The 24047-nt window shown below is 42.3% G+C and overlaps 1 protein-coding gene across 1 annotated transcript; it reads left to right on the top strand.

The window, feature by feature from the left end:
• Nucleotides 1-4395: 4395 nt before the first annotated feature.
• CSTA (cystatin A) lies at nt 4396-17772 on the top strand (the record flags this gene model as incomplete). Its single annotated transcript, XM_080695524.1, has 3 exons — nt 4396-4461; nt 13667-13768; nt 17644-17772. The coding sequence occupies 3 exons, from the start codon at nt 4396-4398 to the stop codon at nt 17770-17772; spliced, it is 297 nt and encodes a 98-aa protein (XP_080551650.1).
• Nucleotides 17773-24047: the final 6275 nt, after the last annotated feature.

Here is a 24047-nt window from a genome sequence, read left to right on the forward strand (position 1 = left end):
ACTTACTGAAGGCTGAGCACCGTGCCAGGCAGCAGAGCTGTACTGAGGATAAAGATGGCCGGGCCTGCCCACTGGCACGCACAGTCTAAAGGAGGAGGAGGACAACAGGCATTGACGTACTCATTTCACAGATATTTACTGATGATTACTACCTGCCAAGAATGATTCTAGGCTCTCTGGGGATATAGCAATTATTCCAGGCAACAAAAAATATATAAACAATCAAAATATAAGAACAGCTTGTAAGCCGGGTGTGGTGGTGCTCGCTTATAATCCCAACAATTGGGAGGCTGAGATAGTGAGACAGGAGGACCATGGTTTGTGACCAGCCTCAGCTACTTAGTGAGCCTCTTTACAACTCAGTGCCTATTTCAAAATAAAGAGTAAAAAATAGGGCTGGGGGGTGTAGCTTGGAAATAGAATGCCTCTGGGTCCTTAGAACTGCCAAAAAGCAAAAAAAAAAAAAAAAAAAAAAAAAAAACCAGCTTGTAAACAGTGCTGTTATTGATATTTATTTATTTATTTATTTATTTATTTATTTATTTATATGGTACTTGGAACTGAACCCGGGGGCATTCTGTCCCTAAGCTACACCCCCAGCCCTTTTTATCTATTTATTTATTTTTATTTATTTGGTGGTACTGGGGTTCCTGGAAGCCCTTCTACCTCCAGGCTACACTCCCAGACCTATTTTTAATACTTTTTTATTTGAAAACAGGGTCTCTTAAGCCAGCGCGGCTGGCTTTGAACCAGCATGATCCTCCTGTCTCCGCCTCCCAAGCACAGGGATTACAAGTGTGCACCACCACACCCAACAACACAGTCCTTTTTGACAAAAAAAAAAAAAAAAAAAAAAAAAGGCAGAATTTTCTTTTGGGTTGGATTCGGACCTACGAAAATCAAGCACGGCTTCTGGATTGAGCAGCAGGCTCTGGGACAGAGGGAGTCAGTGATGATACAGGGTGATGTCAACTCGCAGCTATGACTAAACACAGAAGTTGACTCACAGCCAAGGCCCAGACCTTAAGCCCAAGTCACTCCAGAGCCTGACGGCAGCATTTACGACTAGCCAGGTCTCCTGCCTCCCCACTGCGGCCCTCCATGCTGGTTTCCATCTCCAGTAGCTCACTTTTCTCTTCTCCTTTTACTCTGTTTGCCTCTCCTCCCCTGCCAGTCTCAGGAAGAGCTTGATCTTACCCCATTTATGGATTCTCTTCCTTATATGGCAAACTACAGAGAAATAAACATTGGTATTGAAAGTTTGTCAGTGAGGCATTTAAGTTTTTGCCCAGACAGTGTAAAAAGAATAACAAAACTCTAACAATTTTCAGTGTAGGGGTAGGAAGGTATGAGGCCTTTCTCTTCATCGTCAGGACTAGATGCTGGTAATAAAAGACAGGAGAGCAAGAGAAAAGCATCGCAGATTTATTAAATCAAAGTTGTACATGACACCGGAGCCTTTGGAAATGAAGACCCAGGAGAAGCTGTCCATTTTTGTGCTTGGACTCAAGAAAGAATGAACAGTTATGTAGAAATGCAATTGGACAAAAAGGGTATGGCCTAATGTGATAGATAGAGGAAACCCAGCAAGGCCTGTCGGTTCAGATTCTTCCTGGCCTCTCGGGGTGGCATTCCTTCCGCCTAGCAGAGGACAGGACGCCTTCTGAACGAAGGTCTTATGATCTACGATCAGATGAGGTAGGTGAGAGGATTTCTTCGTGGCTGGTTCTTACACAGGAAGAAGAGCCAGACATGGCGGTGAATGCCCCAAATCTCAGTACTTGGGAGGCTGAGACAGGAGGATCACGGGTTCAAAGTCAGTCTCTGCAACTTACAAGGCTCTCAGCAACTTATCAAGATCCTATTTTCAAAAGAAAAATTAAAAAATAGGGCTGAGGCTGTAGCTCAGAGGTAGAATGCCTCTGGGTTAAATCCCCAGCAACACACACACACACACACACACACACACACATAAAAGCAAAAGAGGTAGTGCTGTTTTATTCCAGGTTTGGGGGATTTAACTTACATCGAATAAAGTTTACACATTTTAAGTGCACAGTTTGATGGTTTTGGGCATCATTTATTGTTATATAACCATGGCCGCGGTCCAGTTGCTTCTCCCTACGTCTCCACATGCTCCCTGCAGTCCATCCCATCCCTCACCTCTGGCCTCAAGCAACTTCTCACCTCCTTTTTTTCACCTTCCAGGGTTTTGTGTGACTGAACTAATACAGCCCAGAGACATTTGTGTTTGCCTTCTTTCACTTCTTTTCACATTGACTTGTTGAGGTTCATGTATATTACTGAATGCATTCTTATTTTATCCCTTTTTGTTCTTGAAATGGTATTCTATGCTATGAATATACTGCAATATTTTTCATTCACCAGTTAATAAACATTTGTGCCATTTTCAATTTTTTTATTAAGAATAATGCATTACAGGCGTGGTGGTGTATGCTTGTAATCTCAGCATTTGGGAGGCTGAGACAGGAGGACCGCAGTTCAAGGCCAGCCTCAGCTACTACCTAGTGAGGCCCTTTGCAACTCAGTGAGAACCTGCTTCAAAATAAAGAGTAAAAAATAGGGCTGGGGGTGTAGCTCAGAGGTCGAATGCCCCTGGGTTCCATCCCCAGACCCGCAAAAAAAAAAAAAAAGAAAAGAAAAAAAGAAAAAAAAAAAGAAGATGAATTCAGCTATGGTATTTTGTATGTAAGTCTTTCTATGGACATATGTTTTTATTCTCTTAAATTAATAACTAGGATGGAAATTATGGGTTATACGTGAGTGTATCCACACATCCATCCCCAACAAGTGGGGGAAAGCACAGATAGCTGGGGAAGTCCAGAGCCCCAGCCCTATCCCAAAAGCTAGAGAAAAGCCCCAATTCTCAGTATCTTCATGGTCCAGGAGCTCTAAATAAACAGTTAAGAGTTGGTTGGGCCATATGTACCTCCTTGGGTCCAGCAGAGGAAACTGTTTTATGTGGAAATTCCACAACCCAGTCTACAAAAGAGAAAACTTCCAAAAAAGATGACCCTCGCTGAAGAGGAGCTTCCAGACAAAAAGGGTGTCACATGAACTTCCAGCTCCAAAAAGACAGAGCAAATCATCCATACCAAAAAGGTGTGTGTGTGTGTGTGTGTGTGTGTGTGTGTGTGTGTGTGTGTAATGATATAGCACAATCTCCAAAATATATTGTTAAGGGAAAAGCAAAGAGTATAATAGTTTATATAATAGAGCACCATTTGTATAAATGATAACACACACACATATGTTGTGGTGAAATGTGTTTGGTGTGTGAGGGGAGAAGTACTTCCCCACCACCACCACACAAACAGAAAAACAGAAAAACCGTGGATTAAGAATAAGAATAAGTATTCATCGCTTGGACAGTTGCTGAAGATTTAAAGAAGTTTATTAAAAAGATAGAAATACAGAGATAGTTACAGCCCTGTGCTGGAGGGGCACAGGGGGGGCAATTCAAATGAAAATACCACAGAACCCCAGTATGCTGAGTTCTTATCCTGACCAAGTCCTCGGCAGGTCCTTTGATCTGTAGATATACTTACCTATCTCTAGTCCCGTCCTGTTTCTGCTATCTCTCCAGCTGGATTTGAGTCTGACACAGACCTCTCCTCCTTTGTTTTATCCCCAAGATGTGTTAAATTACTTTTCTGGGATCTGTGATTTCTTTCTATCCCTTAGTCCATTTGTTTCTCTTTTAGAAATGTAAAGAAGCCTTCTTCCTGGCTCCAGCTTTCAGGTCTCAAAAAATAAGAGAAAGAAGAAAGAGAAAAAGAAAAGGTTAAAATCTTTAGTTCTTAGTGATAGAAATATGTTTGTTGTTTTACTCTTTGTGTCTTTCTGTATTTTAAACATTTTTAGAAATTAAAATCAAAGTGAAGTATACTTATCCAGCCAAAGTCCTTCAGATCAAATCTATTATTGTCTTTATAAAGTCAATAAAACAACCATCCTTGACATTATCAGCAAGTGTCCCTTTCAGAAATATAATTTTGTATTGGAGGTTTTAAAACACTTAGAAATATGGTTCCTTATGCCATGTGTCAGATGACACAACCGGATGGAAGCCTCACACCGAGAATGGAGAATGCGTGCGAATGCTGCTCACACCCAAGCAGGGAGCCCGAACACACCCATCGCCCATCCCGGCCCCTCACCCTTCCCGGTGCATGCTCCCGAGACCGCGAGGACTCGCCTCAGGTGTGCTCGTTTCCTGGTGCCTCTTGGCTCCTTGTGGAAAATGAACCGTCCTATGGGCGGAGCTTCGTGGACACCTCTATTAAAACCCGAGCCTCCTCCGCACTTACTGATCACTCCCTCACATCCACTTCGGCCCCAGCATCCTGCTCCTCAAACAGGCACCTCGCCAAAATGATGCCTGGAGGCTTGACGGAGGCCAAACCTGCCACTCCAGAAATCCAGGAGATTGCCGACAAGGTAAGTCCGTGCCCCTCAGGAGAGTTTGATCCAAAATCTCTGTTAGGGTTTGGCCACGTGTTAAGGGCGCACATGAAGATGCAAACCAGGGTACTGGGAAATGTGTGCTTTTGCCCAGGCGTCTGTACAGATGAAAATGGAGCACTGAGCCTTTCGGATGAAACCTAGAATAATCCCAGCACTGAGAGAGTGGCCTCGACCAAGTCACACACCTCGCTGGGCTCAGTGTCCCCATTTGTTAAAGGTTTGCTTGGATCATCTCTAGAGCTTTTGCTTAACTGTATGATTGTAAAATTACTGTTTCCAATCTCACTAAGTGAAGACAGGTAATGGAAATCTAAGGGTGGTAGTAATTTGGTGAAATAGACTTTGAATATATTTTAGTGAGTTTTTTTTTTAGATATGTTGAATGAAGAACAATATTGTGAAGGTAATCAATTACACACTTCCTTTGTTTTTATTGTTTATTTATTTATTTATTGTGGTGCTGGGGATGGAACCCAGAAGCATTGTACCTTCGAGCTACACTCCCACACCTATTTTTTATTCTTTATTTTGAAACAGGGTCTCACTGAGTTGCAGAGGGCCTCACTAAGTAGCTGAGGCTTTCGGCAAATTGCGATCCTCCTGGTTTCAGCCTCCAGAATGCTGGAATTACAAGCATGCGCCACCACGCCCGGCTTTACACACTTCCTTTAGACGTGCCTTAAAAGTCAGTGTTGGAACCTCTTAGTATCACCGGATGATTAGATTAATAGAGAAGTAATATAGTCTATGATGATTTTAGGATGTTATAGAACACCAAATTAGTTATGGTAAAAATAGAACTCTAAATGTTTTTAGCTGATTGATTAGGTTTCACCTACATAATAAATGTTGATTGTATTTCATGTTTTATGAAAGTAAAATACACATACATGATGTAGTATTGTAATTTGTTGTTTCATTCTCCTCCTCCTCCTCCTCCTCCTCCTCCTTCTTCCTCTTATTTTTTATGTGTACTGGGGATTCAACCCAGGATACACCCCCAGCCCTTTATTTGTTTATTTATTTATTTACTTTGGTACTGGGGATTGAACCCAGAGGTATTCTACCTCTAAGTAACACCCCCAACTTATTTCATTTTTTATTTTGAAGCAGGGTCGCCCTAGTTTGCTGAGAGTCTCGTTAAGTTGCTGAGGCTGGTCTCAAACCTGTGATCCTCCTCTCTCAGCCTCCCAAGTACTGGGATTATGGGCACGTGACACCATAACTATCTTATTGCTTCATTTTCTTATATCATTACTTCTTGTTTTGTTTTAGTTTGTTTTCTCTCTGAAATGTTATTCTATGACACTGTTTGGCAAACAGATCAGCTTTTTGCGTACACAGAAGAGATGTGATCCTTTATTTTTAGGGCACTAAAAGCTCTGGGACGAAGCACTGTCTGGAATTCTAACACTTATGCTTTAGGGCTAAATATTTTTCTTTCAGATGTTTGTTTTAATAAATATCCTGGAGCTTTTTATTCTTAAGGAAGATAATATTAAGTAATTGCTACCTTCACGTGAATCTTCCTATCAGTCTTCTCAAGCCTGGATGTGCACATGAGTGGCCCGTGGGTCTTCATAAGATTCAGAGTCTGACTCAGGAGGCCTGGGGTGGGCCTGGGATTCTGCATTCCTCCCCGGCTCCCAGATGATACTGCTACCCAAGACCTCACTTGCCCACAGGCCCAGGGCTATATTGTGTCCTCTCAGGTCTATGGCAGGTCTGAGGCTTTTTTAAAAATTAAAAAAAAAATTGTTTGTATGTGGTTCTGGGGGTGGAACCCAGGATCTTTTCTACCTCCCAGCTATACTCCCAGACCTATTTTATACTTTATTTGGAAACAGGGTCTCACTAAGTTGCTGGGAGCCTAAGTAGCTGAGGCTGGCTTCAAACCTGTGAGATCCTCCTGTCTCAGCCTCCCAAGTGCTGTGAGGCTTTTTAAATAAGAAACCAGCAGGGTGTGGTGGCTCATGCTTGTAATCCTAGTACTTGGGAGCCTGAGACAGGAGGATCCTGGTTTGCTGACAGCCCTCTGCAACTTAGTGAGACCCTGTTTCAAAATAAAGAATAACAAATTGGGCTGGGGGTGTAGCTCAGAAGTAAAATGCCCCTGGGTTCAATCCCTAGCACTGCAAAATACATACATACATACATACATACATACATACATACATACATACATACGGAGCCAGTGCTGGGCATGGTGATGCACTCTTGTAATCTCAGTACTTGGGAGGCTGAGACAGGAAGACCATAGGATCATGAGCAGCCTTAGGACTTAAGCCATTCACAACTTAGGGAGACCTGTCTCAAAATAAAAGAATAAAATAGGGCTGGGGCTGTAGTTTGGAGGTAAAATGCCCCGGGTTTCCACCTCCAGTGCCACAAAACAAACAGACAAACAAATAAATAAATAAAGGTACCAGAGTAGAAGTCTTCATTTCATTTGGAAGAGGATAACACCTCTTGCTCCCATCAAACTCAGAGTGTAAAGACTAAATTGGAATAATGTGCATTAAAAATGTATAAGTAGGCCGGGCATGGTAGCACATGCTTTTAATCCCAGGGCTTGGGAGGCTGAGACAGGAGGGTCACACAGGTTGAAGCCAGCCTCAGCTACTTGGTGAGGCTCTCAGCAACTTAGTGAGACCCTGTTTCCAAATAAAGTATAAAATAGGTCTGGAAGTATAGCCCGGGCATAGAAAAGCCCCTGGGTTCCAACTCCAGTACCACACACACACACACACACACACACACACACACACACACACACACACAAAAGTAAAAGTAATCTGCACATGAGAGGTATCACTAATTGTTTTACTTCGAATTTTTGCCTGAAATTGTCCCTGACCCTGGAGCCAAGCGTGGTGGCGTACGCTTGTAATCCCTGCGCTTGGGAGGCTGAGACAGGAGGATCGTGCAGGTTCGAAGCCAGCCTCAGCTACTTAGTGAGGCTTTCAGAAACTTAGTGAGACCCTGTTTCCAAATAAAATATAAAATAGGTCTGGGAGTATAGCCTGGAGGTAGAAAGCCTCTGGGTTCCACCCCCCAGTACCACCAAAAAAAAAGAAATTAAAATTAAAAATTGAAATTGTCCTGACCCTGAAAAATCCCCCTGAGACTCTCCAGGAGCCAAGTATAGAGGGACAGGGAGGAACAGAGGACTGATAATTAGGAGATAGAGACTATTTCAATGATTCTTAAAAAGCCTATCACCTGGTTAGCTAGAATAATTTTATTTTTTAATTTTTTTGTGTGGCCACCAGCAATCCTCCTGCCTCAGTCTTCTGAGTAGACGGGATTATTGGTGTGCACCACCTTGCACAGCTAGAAAAAAATTTTTAAAATAAGAAGCTACCAGAAGGCCTTGCATTGTTCATAGCAATATCTGCGAGCCCTACCTTAAATTATGAAAACTAATTTGAAAGTGTGCTTCATGCTGCTGACCTCAGGCCCCAACTTTGTCAGGGGGAGAGAATGTGCTAGGTATTAGCAATGCCACCTCCCCCCAGAGTGGTGCTTTGCAGTTTTAAAAGCCCTGACTTCCATTTGACCTCTCATTTGGTCCTCATAACCCTGGGGCAGGAAGGGAGGGCATTATGTCCAATTTCAGATGATGAAACCAAGATTCAAGTGGTTAAGGGTCACATGGTTAAGAAATTGGCCTAGCTCCAGATCTGTGACTGCCTGCCGTTTCCACCACACAGCGCCAGCACGTAGAGAAGCTTTGTGAGATGCAGAAAATACACTGAGGGTAAAAGCGTGGCCAGAGCCGGGCGTGGTGGCGCACGCTTGTAATCCCCGCGCTTGGGAGGCTGAGACAGGAGGATAGCGCAGGTTCGAAGCCAGCCTCAGCTACTTAGTGAGGCTCTCATCAATTTAGTGAGACCCTGTTTCCAAATAAAATATAAAATGGGTCTGGGAGTATAGCTTGGAGGTAGAAAGCCTCTGGGTTTCACCCCCAATACCACCAAAAAAAAAAAAAAAAGTGTGGCCGACTGGCCTTCTCTGCACAGACTCTGACCTCACATTTAAGTAGCTTATGAGCAACACATTTAAAGCATTCATGGTAGATTAATTTTTTAATATCTCCTAGGTCAAGCATCATGCTATTTATAAAGCTATAAGATATGGCCCCTGCACTTAAGGGGTTAACAGTATAGTTGTAGAAGTCAAGATATCTGGAACAAACTGGCATGGTGGCTCACAGCTGGTAATCCCAGTACTTGGGAGGCTAAGACGGAAGATTGCATATTTGAGGTCAGACTCTACAACCGAGTGAGACCTTCAACAATTTAGCAAGCTCCTGTTTCAAAATAAAAAATAAAATAGCTCTAGGGGGGTATAGCTCAGAGGTAGAATGGCCCTGGGTTCAATCTCCAGTACTTCCCCCCAAAAGATATCCAGAACATAATAGAAAACAATCACGGCTTTGAGACCAGAAAGGACATTAGACATTTCTTGTCAACCCTCCTTCCTTTCAGATAATTAATTACTGCGTGGTACTTCTCATCCCCAGCTGTCAAATCCTAGACCACTTATCTGCTCTCTCTTGAAGGAGACAGCCTGAAGGGCCAATTCCCAGCTAAGTGTTGGGAGACAGAGGAGTAGCCAGAAAACTCCATAGTTTAAGAAGCACTTTCACATCAATTATACTAATTAGTCCCCTACAAACAGCCCCAAGAGGCAGGTGTTATGGAAAGCTCTTAATAAGTGAGTAAGTTATAGAATTGGTGAGGGTGGTAACCACACACCTACTGTGACTTGAGGGGTCCCAAGGAAGACCTCCAGGGCCTTCCATTTACTTGTATTTTTATTCCTTTAATTATTCATGGGTTTTTTTTTTTTTTTCGGTACTGGGGATGAAACCCAGGGTCATTCTACCTCTGAGCTACACCCCCCAACTCTATTTTTTATTCTTTGTTTTTAAACAGGGTCTCACTGAGTTGCAAAGGGCCTCACTAAGTAGCTGAGGCTAGCCATGAACCGTGATCCTCCTGTCTTAGCCTCCCAAATGCTGAGAATACAAGTGTGTGCCACTACGCCTGGATACTAATGTATTTCTATTTTTAAAAATTATTTTTTTAATGGACATATTCTTAGCCAGGAATGGTAGCATGTGCCTGTAAACCTAGTATCAGGGTGGCTGAGACAGAAGGACTGCAAGTTCAAGGCTAGCCTCTCAACTTAGCAAGACCCTATTTCAAAATAAAAAATAAAAAAGGCTGAGCCGAGTGTTGTGGTGCATGTTTGTAATCCCAGCATTTGGGAAGCTGAGATGGGAGGATTGCGGTTCAAGGACAGCCTCGGCTACTACTTAGTGAGGCCCTTTGCAACTCAGGGGAGACCCTGTTTCAAAATAAAGAATAAAAAAAAGGGCTGGGGGTGTAGCTTGGAGGTAGAACTCCCCTGGGTTCCATCCCCAGTACCACAAAAGAAAATGAATTTTAAAAATAAAAATAAATAAATAAAAAAGGCTGGAGATGTAGCTCATTGGTAGAAAGCCCCTGAGTTCAATTCTTAGTACCACGATAAATAAATAAATAAATTAAAAAATACATTTTTAAAAAGCAAGTATTCTTAGAAGAGTTGTAGATTCTCAAGCTTCTCTCTTCTCATCAGAGAGCTTCTTAGTGGAATGTCCAGTGAAGGGAAATCCCCATCAAGGAGGGAGGAAAGAAGGAGAAGGGGAGGCCATCACATAGAGAGGGAAGCTGTCACAGAAATGTGATACTTGCATGTTTCAAGGACTCACACCAAGGTGAAAGAGGGATGTTGGGTAAGTTTAGAAAGAGAAGTCAAACAAAGGAAGTAGACCTGAGAAGACCTGCTGAAGACTTTTGAAGGTAGAAGAAAAGGTCATAGAGACCAAAAGCAGCAGCATGGTAAATCACCTACTAAAGGATGCTCATAGCATGCAGGTCAGAGTATGCTTGGAAGAAGCGCTCTCCTCCAAGATCCTCCGTGTGCGGTGAGAGTCACTGTGATGCCCATTGTCCCTACTTTGGGAGACAAGTTGTCACAAAGGAAAACAACCATGGTCTCTTCATTCTCAAAACACAGATATGTTCACAGCACTGTGTGAATTCTATGGGTGAGGGAGGATACGGTGGTTCCCTACCCTTGGGAAATTTACAAAATGGACTGAAGGCAAGAGAGACACATAATAAAACAAAGAGCCAGACATGGCCACATTCATCATGTGTGCAAAGAAGGACCCAATAAATGTGCTCCAACCACAAAAGTCCAGTCATTGTCGCCGATCCATTACATTAAATCATATGTAAATAACTACTGGATGAGAATTTCGAGTATGTTTATACAAGTGAAAGAAATGTTATTTTAATAACTATTTTTAGGAAGAAGGGGTATAATTACATATGCAAATGTGCATGCACACCACACTCCCACACCCACATACACCCTCCTCACACACCTGATTGCTGAACACCATTCCTGGCAAACGCACAACATGATTTTTGTGGTCCAGGCCACCACACAAACACTCACCTGCACACCACTCCGGTGCCCTGGAGTTGATCATGTGTCACGGCTCTTACTCAGCTATCCACAACTTTGCGCTTCCCCACCCCACCTCAGCCTCCTCATCAGTCACCTCCCCACTGCTCCAAACCGGAAAAACCTGCCACTCAGCCTCCCTGGAACCCTCTGGGCGTGTCCTTCCCCTCTGCACTGGAACATGCTTGGGCCCACTTGGCCACTCACCAGGATGGGTGGCTTTATACAAGCCACCACCCCTGATTTCCATGATCCTGGGAGCCCCAACATTCTAATCCTCAATTAGAGATCACTCCCACCACCCCCACATCCTCCATGGCTTCTTTCCCAGAATGGGAGAACTCTGCTGAAGGAAGAAACAGAAGCACAGGAAGCCACCCGGCACCACTCTGGACCCCGCACCAGAACCTTAGGCTACAGGAACGTTCAGTCAGTGATATTCATCCTTCCTTTTTTAGAAACCTGCACTTCTCGGTTTCTCAGCCCCTCCTGTCCCCCATGGTCTCTCCAGCAGGATGCCTTGGTTCCTACTCTTAGAAAACTACAGGCATCTGGTGAGAAAAAAAAATGCCTGCGTTACGTTTCTCCCCGGGCCCCGTTCCTCCCTCTAGTCTTGGAGTGTGCTCTCCATTCTCCAGCCAGTCCCCCCTCTCTAAGCCAGCGACTTCGTTCTTGCTTCCTGGGTGCTTTGCCCCAGGATTCCTCCTGCCTTCAAACCCTATCCGATAACCAGTGTCCACAAGACACATCCTTCCAGCCCAACCATCCTTCCACTCCTTCCTTCATTTGTAAGACTTCCCAAAATATGGCCTATCCATGTTGCCACCATCATCTTCTATCCTTTCTCGCCTCCATGATGCATAGCCAAATGTTTCTGAAGAATGATCACGGATTAGGGAAAAGCCTGGATGTTGGGCGCTGCATGACTCGAATCTTCAGATCCTGGAAAACCAACAACTCCCCAAGAGTCACACTCGGCCTCAACAACTCTGGACTAAATTATTCCACCAGATGCTCCTCCCTTGAAGCTCCTTCTTCTGACTGGGGACCAAGTGACAAAGCCACATCGCTCCCTCCAGCATCTTGGCCACCAGCACACATGGCAGGCTGAAGAAGGAGAATGCCAGTCGGGTTCAGCACAGGGCTGTCTGGCCATGCCAGGCTTCAGACTGCCATTCCCAGCTGGCTTTCATCCTCCTGGGGGTCTTTCAGCGCCAAGTGGCCTTCTGAATCCTAAGGTTTCATCGACTGAAGGTTGGCTGACTGTCCCTTCCCCTACTCCCCAGCTCACATCTCATCTGCCACCTCCATAGCGTCTAACATCAAACCATGGAAAGCAGGACCCAGTGTACTGAAGGAAGCCAATAAGAGAAGAAAAACATTTTGAACTTGTGATCTGCACAGATATTATGGAAAGGTTACACATTGGCAAGATTCTAATAAAGTCTATAGATTGCTTCATAGTATGATACCACGTTAATTTGCTGGTTTTGATGACTATAACATAGATATGTTAAATGGTAACATTAGAGGAAACTGAATGCTGTAAAGGAATCCAGTATATTATTTTGAAACTCTGTGAAGTTATTTTAAAACATTTTTTAAAAAAATTAGTAGTATTGCTGGGTGTGGTGGCGCATGCTTGTTATCCCCGCGCTTGGGAGGCGGAGACAGGAGGATTGTGCAGGTTCGAAGCCAGGCTTAAGAGACCCTGTTTCCAAATTTTAAAAAAGTATAAAATAGGTCTGGGAGTGTAGCCCGGAGGTAGGAGGGCTTCCAGGAACCCCAGTACCACCAAAAAAAAAAAAAAATAGTAGTATTGCTCTCCTGCTTTTGTTTTGTTTTGCTTTGTTTGTGGTAATAGGGATGGAACCCAGGGACCATCTACCTCTGGGCTACACTCCCAGACCTACTTTATATTTTATTTGGAAACAGGGTCTCTCTAAGTTACCGAGAGCCTCACTAAGTAGCGGAGGCTGGCTTCAAACCTGTGCAATCCTCCTGTCTCAGCCTCCCAAGCGTAGGGATTACAAGCATGCGCCACCATGTCCGGCCTGTTTTTTTAAAATTTATTAACAAAAGACAAGTAACTGTCAGAGATTTGCCAGTTATAATATTACTGTATTGTATTACAACACTGTGTTGATGTTAATTCAGCCTAAAATAACAGAACTTGATGTTCTATTTTATTTTATTTTTTATTTTTATTTTTTATTTTTATTTTTTATTTTTATTTTTTATTTTTATTTTTTATTTTTATTTTTTTTGCGGGTCTGGGGATGGAACCCAGGGACATTTGACCTCCAAGCTACACCCCCTGCCCTATTTTTTATTCTTATTTTGAAACCGGGTCTCACTGAGTTGCAGAGGGCCTCACTAAGTAGGTGAGGCTGTCCGTGAACCGTGATCCTTCAGGTCTCAGCCTCCCGAATGCTGGGATGACAAGCGTGCGCCACCACGCCCGGCTGAACTTGATGTTTTAACCTGCATAATCTTCTCAAGACAGGCATTTTCTGTTGAAATGTGGGGAGGAGGTCACCAATCTCATGGCCGTCTTTGAGAACTTTCAGGAGCATGAGGCTCCCAGGTTTGTAAATCACATAAACAAAGTTCAATCTAACCTGAATAATTTGTTTTCTCTTCTTTCTTTAAGATTAAATCAAAACTTGAAGAAAAAACAAATGAGACTTATGAAGAATTCCAAGCTGTGGAGTATAAAAGCCAAGTAGTTGCTGGAATAAATTACTACATCAAGGTCAGATTTCAACATCCACTTTAGCACTCAGAGCTATTTTATTTCTCATTTGATTTCATGTCTCTTGCTTCCCCTACCATATATTTTCTTCCTTCTGGTTGTTCTAAATTAAGATGCCTAGCACAATACCTTCCAAGTGGTAGACTTTCAAATCTGGCAGATGATATTATATTTATACTATTAAGTAGTTATATTTGTACTATTTTTCTTGTGAATTTACCTTTATTATATTGATTCTTAATTTCTGGAAATTGCACAGAATGGGCCAGGTGTGATGGCACATGCCTGTAATTCCAGTACTTTGCAGGCTGAGACAGGAGGGTAACAGGTTTGAGGCCAGCATCAGCAACTTAGTCCCTCAGCAATTTAGTGAGACTCTGTTTCAAGATTTAAAAATAAAAAGGACTGGAGGTGCAGTCAGAGGTAAAAGTACCTCTGGTTTCAAGCCCTAGTACCATAAAACAAAACAAAACAAAACTTTATGCTCTGATAGTATTGGCTGAAGTATGACTGGAAGAATCTAGTCCAAACAGGATTAAGGCAAGAGAAATTTATGTAGCAGAAAACCCTGTGTAAACTTAAAAGCATATAGAAATGTATACCTCCAGCCCTTTTTTTTTTTAATTTTTGAAACAGGGTCTCAACTAGGTTTCTGAGAGTCTCCCTACATTGCTGAGGCTGGCCTTAAACCTGCAATCCTCCCATTTCAGTCTCTCAAATGCTGGGACTACAGGTGTGCACCACTATGTCTGGCTACAGAAAGACATTTTGTAACAATTCAAGATGGGCTCTGAGACATAACTCAGAGGTAGAATGCCCCTGGGTCTAACCCCCAGTACCAAAAAAAAAAAAAAAAGTTTCCATCAAAGCCGAGTGTGGTGGTGCACACTTGTAATTCCAACATTTGGGAGGCTGAGACAGGAGGATCCAGGTTCGTGGACAGCCTCAGCTACTTACCTTTGCAACTCAGTTTCAAAATAAAAAATAAAAAAAGGGCTTGGGATGTATCTCAGAGGTAGAATGCCCCTGAGTTCCATCCTCAGTACTGCAAAAAATAAAAAAAATTAAAAAAAGAATAAAAAAGTTCCCATCAGAAAATGATCTCAAAAATTTCCTCCTTGAGCCGGTCATGGTGGCGCACGCTTGTAATCCCTACGCTTGGGAGGTGGAGACAGGAGGATCACGCAGGTTCGAAGCCAGCCTTAGTGGTGTAAGAGACCCTGTTTCAAAAAAAAGAAAAAAAATATATATAGTAGGTGTCTGGGAGTGTAACCCAGAGGTAGAAGGGTTTCCAGGAACCCCAGTACAACAACAACAACAACAAAAAAAATTCTTCCTTGGCCACTCTGCTTCCCTGTTCTAGCCACAGTTCCTTCTTTACTTCCTGCAGTTGATTCCTTTGCACAGAGCCACACTCTGGATTTAAGGTCTTGCTGGTGCTGCAGTGGTCTCTCTCTCTGTGTCTTGAGGCAGAGTGGTGGATGGAAAGAGCATAGGCTTTGGTGTCAGCCCTCCTATGTTTGAACCTTTATTTCACTTGTTCTACAAGTCCAACCCGTGTGCTCAAAGGTCCTCCTGCTCTCAGCCCTAATCCTCTAAACCTGCATGATAAATAATACACTCTGAACCCTTACAGGTGTGGTTCTGAGAGCTAGGCATGTCCCATCTCATTTAATCCTCACTAACAATCTAGGAGATAAGTATAAGCCACTTCTATTGTACTACCTGAGTATAAAACTGATGAGAAAAGCGAGCCCTGGTTCAGTGAAGTAACAAAGGCCACACAACTGTCAGAGCAGAGCCGGGATCTGGACCCGGACCCTCTAAGAAAACTTGTAAAGAATGATGTCCTAGTCCAAGCATAAAATAAGTGCTATTACAAAGCTATGCGGTAGAGTGAAAAGAACATAAGTGTTGGAATGTGGGTTTGAATTTGGCTCTGCTGTTTATTCAATAAGAGATTTATAGAAAATTACTTATCTCATTTACTTACTTATTTAGTTAGTTGTTAGTTATTGGGATTGAACCCAGGGCATTCATTTTACTTTGAAACTATACCCCCAACACTTTTCATATTTTTGTTTTTGAAGCAGGGTCTTGCTAGGTTGCTGAGGGTATTCTTGTACCTGCAATCCTCCTATCTCAGCCTCCCAAGTCCTAGGATTACTAGTGTGCTTAATCTCTCTTAATTTGCTTCTGTATTTATAAAACTGATATTCCACTTTTCTCCAGGTCAATAAGAAGTATATACAATCAGTTGTATAAAATACTCATGCTGCTGGATGTGGTGGTACACACCTGTAATCCCAGTACTTGGGAGGCTAAGACAGGAGGATCGCAAGTTCAAAGCTAGCCTCAGCAACTTAGCAAGACTCTGTTTCCAAATAAAGATAAAATAGTCTGGGGATGTAGCATAGAAGTAGAATGTCTTTGGTTCAAGTCCCACTACCAGTAAACAAACAAATAAACAGAATGTTCATACTGTAGTAGTAGCCTAGTTTAATAAGTTTAATAAATGGTATTCGTCACAATTAGGGTAGGAAGGAAAATTAGAGCACAATAAATACTATATAAGACAAGATTTATTGTCTCAACCAAGAACCAAAGTGGAAATCCTTACTATGATTCTCCAGATCCTGGATTATGCCCAAACTACCCTCTCAACCTTCATACCAGTGACTTTAGGACCCTTTTACTTTTACAAGGCAGGCTGGCCCTGCCTCCACCCCTGCCCAGTCCTAAAATGCTTGATGGACGTTTATTAAGTAGGTTCTAATACAACATAGGTATAGGAACCATAGCCCACCTTTTCTTTTTTTTTTTTTTTTTTTTTCTTTTTTCGGGTCTGGGGATGGAACCCAGGAGCATTTGACCTCCGAGCTATACCCCCTGCCCGATTTTTTATTCTTTATTTTGAAACCAGGTCTCACTGAGTTGCAGAGGGCCTCACAGTAGCTGAGGCTGTCTGTGAACCGCGATCCTCCAGGTCTCAGCCTCCCGAATGCTGGGATTACAAGCATGTGCCACCACACCCAGCTAAAGCCCACATTTCTAAGGCAATTCTGATTTTCTTCTCACTTACCAAACAATGTGGCAAAGTGTCCCAATTTGGAAATCAAAAATCAGAATCATCAGCCAGGCGTGGTGGCACTTGCCTCTAATCCTGGAAGTTGGGAGGCTGAGACAGAATTGTAGGTTTAAAGCCAGCCTCAGCAACCTAGTGAGACCTTGTTTCAAAATAAAAAAATAAAAAATAAAGAGGGATAAGGTATAGCTCAGAGGTAGAATGCCCCTGGGTTCGATAACCCACCCACACCCACACATATAACAGAATCACCAAAAACAGAGGCTGCCACTTGTATCTGCTCTTTGAAAAAAAAAATGCAACTTTAGATTGTTAGTTGTGCCCAGATTATAATAAAGAATACAATAAAATAAACCTAGGATATTAGCTTTTTTTTTTTTGCAGTACTGAAGATTGAACCCAGGACATTTTATCCCTGAGCTACAGCTTTAGCTCTATTTTTTTATTCTTTATTTTGAAACAGGTCTCACTAAGTTGTGGAGGCCCTCACTAAGTAGCTGAGGCTGGCCACGAACCTGTGAACCTTTTATATCAGCCTGCCAAGCACTGGAATTACAAGCACGAGCCACACTTGGCTTATATGCTTCTCACCCTGCCGCTAGCCTACCCTTTCTCTCATGAAATAAAATAGTGGGTTTATGGTAGCTGAGTCTAAGAATGCCAGCCTGCATCTAGAAGCACCATTCCAGAGAGGCATGTCACAATGATGTCTTTATAAGCCTGTATATCTTACACCTGATGTAGACCCATTTGAATTAATTTTTTTTCTTTTTCTCCTTATATTTTTCAGATACGAGTGGGTGATAATTGTTATATCCATGTGAAAGTATTTAAAAGTCTCCCTGGACAAAATCAAGAGTTGGTACTTAGTGACTACCAGACTGACAAAACTAAGGACGACGAGCTGACCGGCTTTTAGTGGGATGCTCCCAAAGTGGTCCAATCCCTTCCACGGCTGCAGACCAGGGATCTGTGTTAATAAGTGTAATCATCAATAAAGAAGCATTCCTTTGTTCCCTTTTTTAATTGGCACGTTATGATTATATGTAATAGTGAGATCACTGTTACGTGTTTATACGTGCACATACGTAATTTGGTCAGTTTTATTCCCCGGTATCATTTTCCCTCTCCTCCTCCCTCCCCTGGTCCTCTTATTACGCTACTCGTTTCCCTTCTATTTTCGTGAGATTCACTAAGTAGCTGAGGCTGTCCAAGAACTGTGATCCTCCTGTCTCAGCCTCCCAAATGCTGGGATTACAAGTGTGCACCACCATGTCCGGGTTAGGTTCTCCACTTTCTATTTTTCTAACCTCCTCATAGGACAGAAAACGAACAACCCTTGACTTTCTGAGTCTGGCTTATTTGGCTTGACATAATGCTCCCCAGTTCCATCCATTTTCTTGCAAATGACATAATTTCATTCTTCTGTCCACTCATCTGTTGATTGACCCCTAGGCTGGTCCCATAATTTGGCTATTGTGAATTGCCCTACTATAAACATGGGCATGCATGTATGTATGACTTTCATTCTTTTGGGGAGATACTGAAGTATTGTATAGCTGGGTCATATGGTGTTACCATTCCTAGTCATTTAAGAAATTTCCATACTGATTTACGTAGTGATGAAGCATTCCTTTTCAAAGAAATTGTTTGATTACTACTCACTTATTGTATTGAGTAAAAGTTTACCTTTGTCAAAATCTGTGTTATTGCCTAAGAGTAGAAATTCTGTGTGAAATGATGTCAGCTGGAAGACTTATAAAAACTAATCAGGTCAGGCCTAATGCAATAGGCTAGAGTAGTGCCACCCATCCCCCACAATAAGTAGGCTAGAGTCTGGGCTGAGTTAACCAAAGTCCCTATTTTTGTGGTTGCCAAGAACTCAACATTCTATCTTCACCCTTATATATTAAACTGATGAACTGAAGTTCCTCACTATTGTGTTTCAATCTCTCACTCCTTCAGATTCTTTAATACTTTATATATCTAAGTGCTTCATTGCCAGTCATATATATTTATGATTGTATGTCTTCTTGATAAACTGACCCCCTTATCATTATATATCTTTTTACCATTTTTAAACTCTGTTTTATCTAAGTATCACTCTTCTTTTTTCCTTTGGCTTCTGTTTATGTGGAATGACTTTTTATACCCTTTAACTATTTTTTTTTTTCAGGTCTGGGGATGGAACCCAGAGGCATTTGATCTTCGAGCTGCCCAATTTTTTATTTTGAAACCTGGTCTCGCTGAGTTGCAGAGGGCCTCACTAAGTAGCTGAGGCTGTCCACTTGTAATCTAGCAGTCGGGAGGCTGAGACAGGAGGATCACGGTTTGTGGACAGCCTCGGCTACTTAGTGAGGCCCTCTGCAACTCAGTGAGACCCTGTTTCATAATAAAGAATAAAAAAATAGTGCGGGGGATATAGCTTGGAAGTATAATGTCCCTGGATTCCATCCCCAGTACCAAACACACACACACACACACCCCAAAACCAGAACAAAACAAAACAAAACAAAAACAAAAAAAAAGTGAGGCCAGGTCTAAGGCGCAAAAAGTGGTTCTATATTGGTGGGAACTGAGCACACTACAAAGTGGTGAGGTTGGAAGTAAGCCGCGTACAGAACATGAAGGACCTCTTAAGTCTTTTTGAGGAATTTGTTCCTGTCTTAAAGGCACTGAGAAACCAAGCACAGAGGGGCTTTAAAACTGAAGTGAAAAAAAAAAAAATTCAGTTTACAGCAATCATCCTCAAGAACCAGTGGAGTAGCTAGCCCTTCCTAGTGCATCAGGGGAAGCACAGACTCACCGAGGCCAAGTCCTCTCCCCTTTACAGGGGTGCCCTCAGCTGGCCACTACATTGACACTTTTCCATTTTTCTTATTTTTCAGTGTCTATGCTCAGTAAAAAACATTTTTAAAGACTCAATCAAATTAATCATGAGTATTCTACAAGTACACAAGTGACCTAAGTAGGCGAATTTGTTTGATTAGATTAACTAATTCTTGGTAGAATACTTTTTAAAGAGGATCACACATTTGCTGACTCTCCACCTTTTATGTTATTCCTGAATATGTGGGAATTAGTAGACCACTGCAGTAGCACTGGTATGTTATCACTTCACTTCCCAAACTATTACCTTTGGAGCACAACTTATAAACTGACTTATAAAAACTATCATAAGTTGCCTTATTAGAAAAACTTTTAGTCATCATGGTGGTACATGCTTGTAATTCTAGTATTTGGGAGGCTGAGACAGGAGGAACATAGTTTTGTGGCCAGTCTGGGCAACTTAGGCCCTCAACAACTGAGTGAAACTGTTTCAAAATAAAAATAAAATAGGGTTGGGGATGTAGCACAGAGGTAAAATCCCCAGTAACTAGCTGGGTGTGGTGGCGCACGCTTGTAATCCCAGCATTTGGGAGGCTGAGACCTGAAGGATTGCAGTTCACAGACAGCCTCAGCTACTTAGGCCCTTCGCAACTCAGTGAGACCCTGTTTCAAAATAAAGAATAAAAAATAGGGCAGGGTGTGTAGCTGGGACGTCAAATGCCTCTGGGTTCCATCCCCAGACCCGCAAAAAAAAAAAAAAAAAAAAAAAAAAAATTCCCCAGTAACTAACACATGCCCTTTTTTATTATGTTCTTCAATTAGTTGAAAACAGTCATTTGTCACCCACTCTTCCTGACTTCCAGATCTGCTTACCTATTTATTCTGTGGTACTGGGGCTTGAACCCATGGGCATTCTACCTCTGAGCTACACCCAGCCATTTTTATTTTTTCTGAAACAGTGTTTTGCTAAATTATTGTGTGCTGGCCTTGAACCTGTGATCCTGTCTCAGGCTCCAAGTACTGGGATGACCAGCGTGCACCGCCACATCCTGCTATTTACCTTTTTTTTTCTGGCGGTACTGGGGATGAAATCCAGGGGCATTCTACCTCCAAGCTACACCCCCAGCCCTATTTTTTATTCCTTTTATTTGAAACAGGGTCTCATTTAGTTGCAAAGGACCTAAGTAGCTGAGGCTATCCTCCTGTCTCAGCCTCCCAAAAGCTGGGATTAAAAGGGTGTGCCACCACACCCAGCTATTTAGTTGTTTTGTTTTTGCGGGTCTGGGGATGGAACCCAGAGGCATTTGACCTCTGAGCTACACCCCCTACCCTATTTTTTATTCTTTACTTTGAAACAGGGTCTCACTAAATTGCTGCGATCCTCCAGTCTCAGCCTCCTGAATGCTGGGATTACAAGAATGGGCCACCACTCCCGGCTTATGTATTTTTAAAATAGAATTTTATCACATTTTACCATACTATATAACTTAATTCTTATTATTGCCTATCTTCCATTCCTAAATATACTTTAAGAGCAAGTATTTTTACATTTTGTTCAGTGACTTAACAATAGTATAATTCCTAGAATACACAAGACCTTCAAGTAACCCCTGCCATGTGGGAGGCAGAGACAGGAGGATCACGCAGGTTCAAAGCCAGCCTCACTGGCTTAAGAGACCCTGTTTCTAAATGAAAATATAAAAAATAGGTGTCTGGGAGTGTAGCCTGGAGGTAGAAGGGTTTCCAGGAACCCCAGTACCACAAACAAACAAACAAACAAACAAACAAACAAACAAACAAACAAACAGCAAATGTGTTGTTTTTTTTATATGGCTATCTTCTACCAAGGAAAGGCCAAACTATCTCTGAACTTTTGCACATTGTGTCTAAATGCTAAACTTTAAGCAACAAAAGCAAATCAGCAAATTGTTTTAAGGCTGTAATAACAGAAGAGGCCTGTTTTAGTAAGCAAATTCACCTCTAGGTGCAACATGCCATTTTAACTTTCTTCATATTTGAGGCTTTAAATGCCATTCTTAAGCTGGGGACATGGCTCAGTGGTAGAGCACTCAAAACAAAAATGAAAAAGGCCTGAGGATGTGGTTCTGAGACAGAATGTTCCTGTGTTCAATCCCTAGTACCACAAAAACATGATTAAAAAAACATACTACGCCGGGCGTGGTGGCGCACGCTTGTAATCCCCGCACTTGGGAGGCTGAGACAGGAGGATAGCCAGGTTCGAAGCCAGCCTCAGCTACTTAGTGAGGCTCTCAGCAACTTAGTGAGACCCTGTTTGCAAATAAAATACAAAATAGGTGTGAGAGTATAGTCCAGAGGTAGAAAGCCTCTAGGTTCCACCCCTAGTACCACCAAAACAACAAAAACCATACTAATGCACTCCAGTTATAAGTGCATATTTGTCATAATCATCTGTCACACTGAAATGATTCAAGTGACAGATTACCTAGAAAATGTTTTTGCAGACCTCAAAATCCAGAAAGGCTGTATGGATCCTTCTAAAGGATGCAAATCCTGCCTGAGAAATAGCATCAGGAAGATCTTCATTATCTTCTCATTCTTGCATCTAGCCTCTCAACTCATTCAATCCAAAATGTATTAAACATCAACCCTATAGTCAGTCTTTTTTCACTGCTTACCTCGCCCTAGGAAAACTCTTGAGAACACTAGTCTCCACAAAGGCAGTCTTATAGGTCTCTCTGTCTGACCTACAGTAAATGCTTGAATTTTTTTTTTTTTTTTTTTTTTTTTTTGTGGTACTGGGGATGGAATCCAGGGGCCTTCTACCTCTGGGCTACACTCCCAGACCTATTTTATATTTTATTTGGAAACAGGGTCTCGCTAAGTTGCTGAGAGTCTCACTAAGTAGCTGAGGCTGGCTTTGAACGTGCATGATCCTCCTGTGTTCCTGGAAACCCTTCTACCTCCGGGCTACACTCCCAGAACTATTTTTTATATATTTTTAAAATTTGGGAACAGGGTCTCCTAAGCCAGTGAGGCTGGCTTAGAACCTGTGCGATTCTCCTGTCTCAGCCTCCCAAGTGGGGGGATTACAAGCGTGCGCCACCACGCCCAGGTAATGCTTGAAATTTTTTGAAATAACAGGGAGCATTTTCTTTGTCATTTCTAAGTGCATAATCTGATGATGGCCAACATACCAGACCCACCAGAGATCCACTGAGTCATCCTAATGGCCAGAGATCATCCTAAGCACAATTGAGTGTTTCCCCAAAGTGTCCTACCCCAACCCCTCATATTGCCATATCTGATTACATCATACAAGCGACTTACAGATGTAATCAAGATTAGCTCAGATAATCAAAAGCATCAGCAGGTCTGATTTAATCACACATAACCTTTAAAAGCAGTTTATGGGGCTTAGAGCAGAAAAGCATGAGGATTGAACACATTGCTGCCAGGATGAAAAGGGAAGGGACTGTATGGAGAAATACAGTTGGCTTCCAGGAGCTGAGCGGTGCCTGCCAGCCAGCAAAAAATGGGGACCTCAGTTCTACAACTCATTCTATAGCCTGCCTACAAATTCAGTGAACTTGGAAGCAAATTCTCCTCTGCAAGGGATTCTAAACCAAGCCAGCCTGTCTCTCAGCTTTATTGCAGATATGTGAGACCTCAAAGAACCCAGTCTAGTCAAGGCTGTCAAAACTGACCTACAGAATTGTAAGTGACATTAGGATAAGAAGGTGTGACATTAACCAGCTAAGCATAAGTAATTTGTTAATCAACAATACAAGGCTAACATCATCTTTTACCACATCCCCAGCACCAGAAAGTGTTTTTCTCCAATGACAAAATCCCACGCGACAGGAGGATTTTTTAACTAACTCATCATCACGCAAGCCCTCTCCCGCCTTTTCCTTCTGAATCTGCTCGACTGCTTTCCTTTTTCAGTGTCCATGAAAGAACTGTCCAGGAAAAAATTCCACTCTGAATTCATTTTTAAATCTGAAAACAAACTAAACTGCCATAAATGGATAAAAATAAAAAGGCCTAATACAAATAAAATCAGATGATGAAATTATGTGCACCTTCTCTAAGAACTTATTGTCTTAATGTTAAAAACCAACAAATAAATGTGTACAATGATTCAGAAAATTATTTTAATAGTTACAAAACTTTTTTTTTTTACACAATCAGTATAAAATAGCAGTTGATTATTTCCTAATTATCAGAATTACTTAGACTTGAGGTCTTGGCTAAGTGGGGCTGAAATCAACAAGAGGTCTTGGACTGTTGGCTCAGAAATCATCCTAGGAAGCCCACCCTGTCGATGTCTGTCATGCTTAGCTCTGATGAGATGACCCGGTCCTTTCAATAAACTCTCTCTCT

Source organism: Muscardinus avellanarius (assembly GCF_963383645.1).
Source record: "Muscardinus avellanarius genome assembly, chromosome: 5".
NCBI classification, from domain to species: domain Eukaryota; kingdom Metazoa; phylum Chordata; class Mammalia; order Rodentia; family Gliridae; genus Muscardinus; species Muscardinus avellanarius.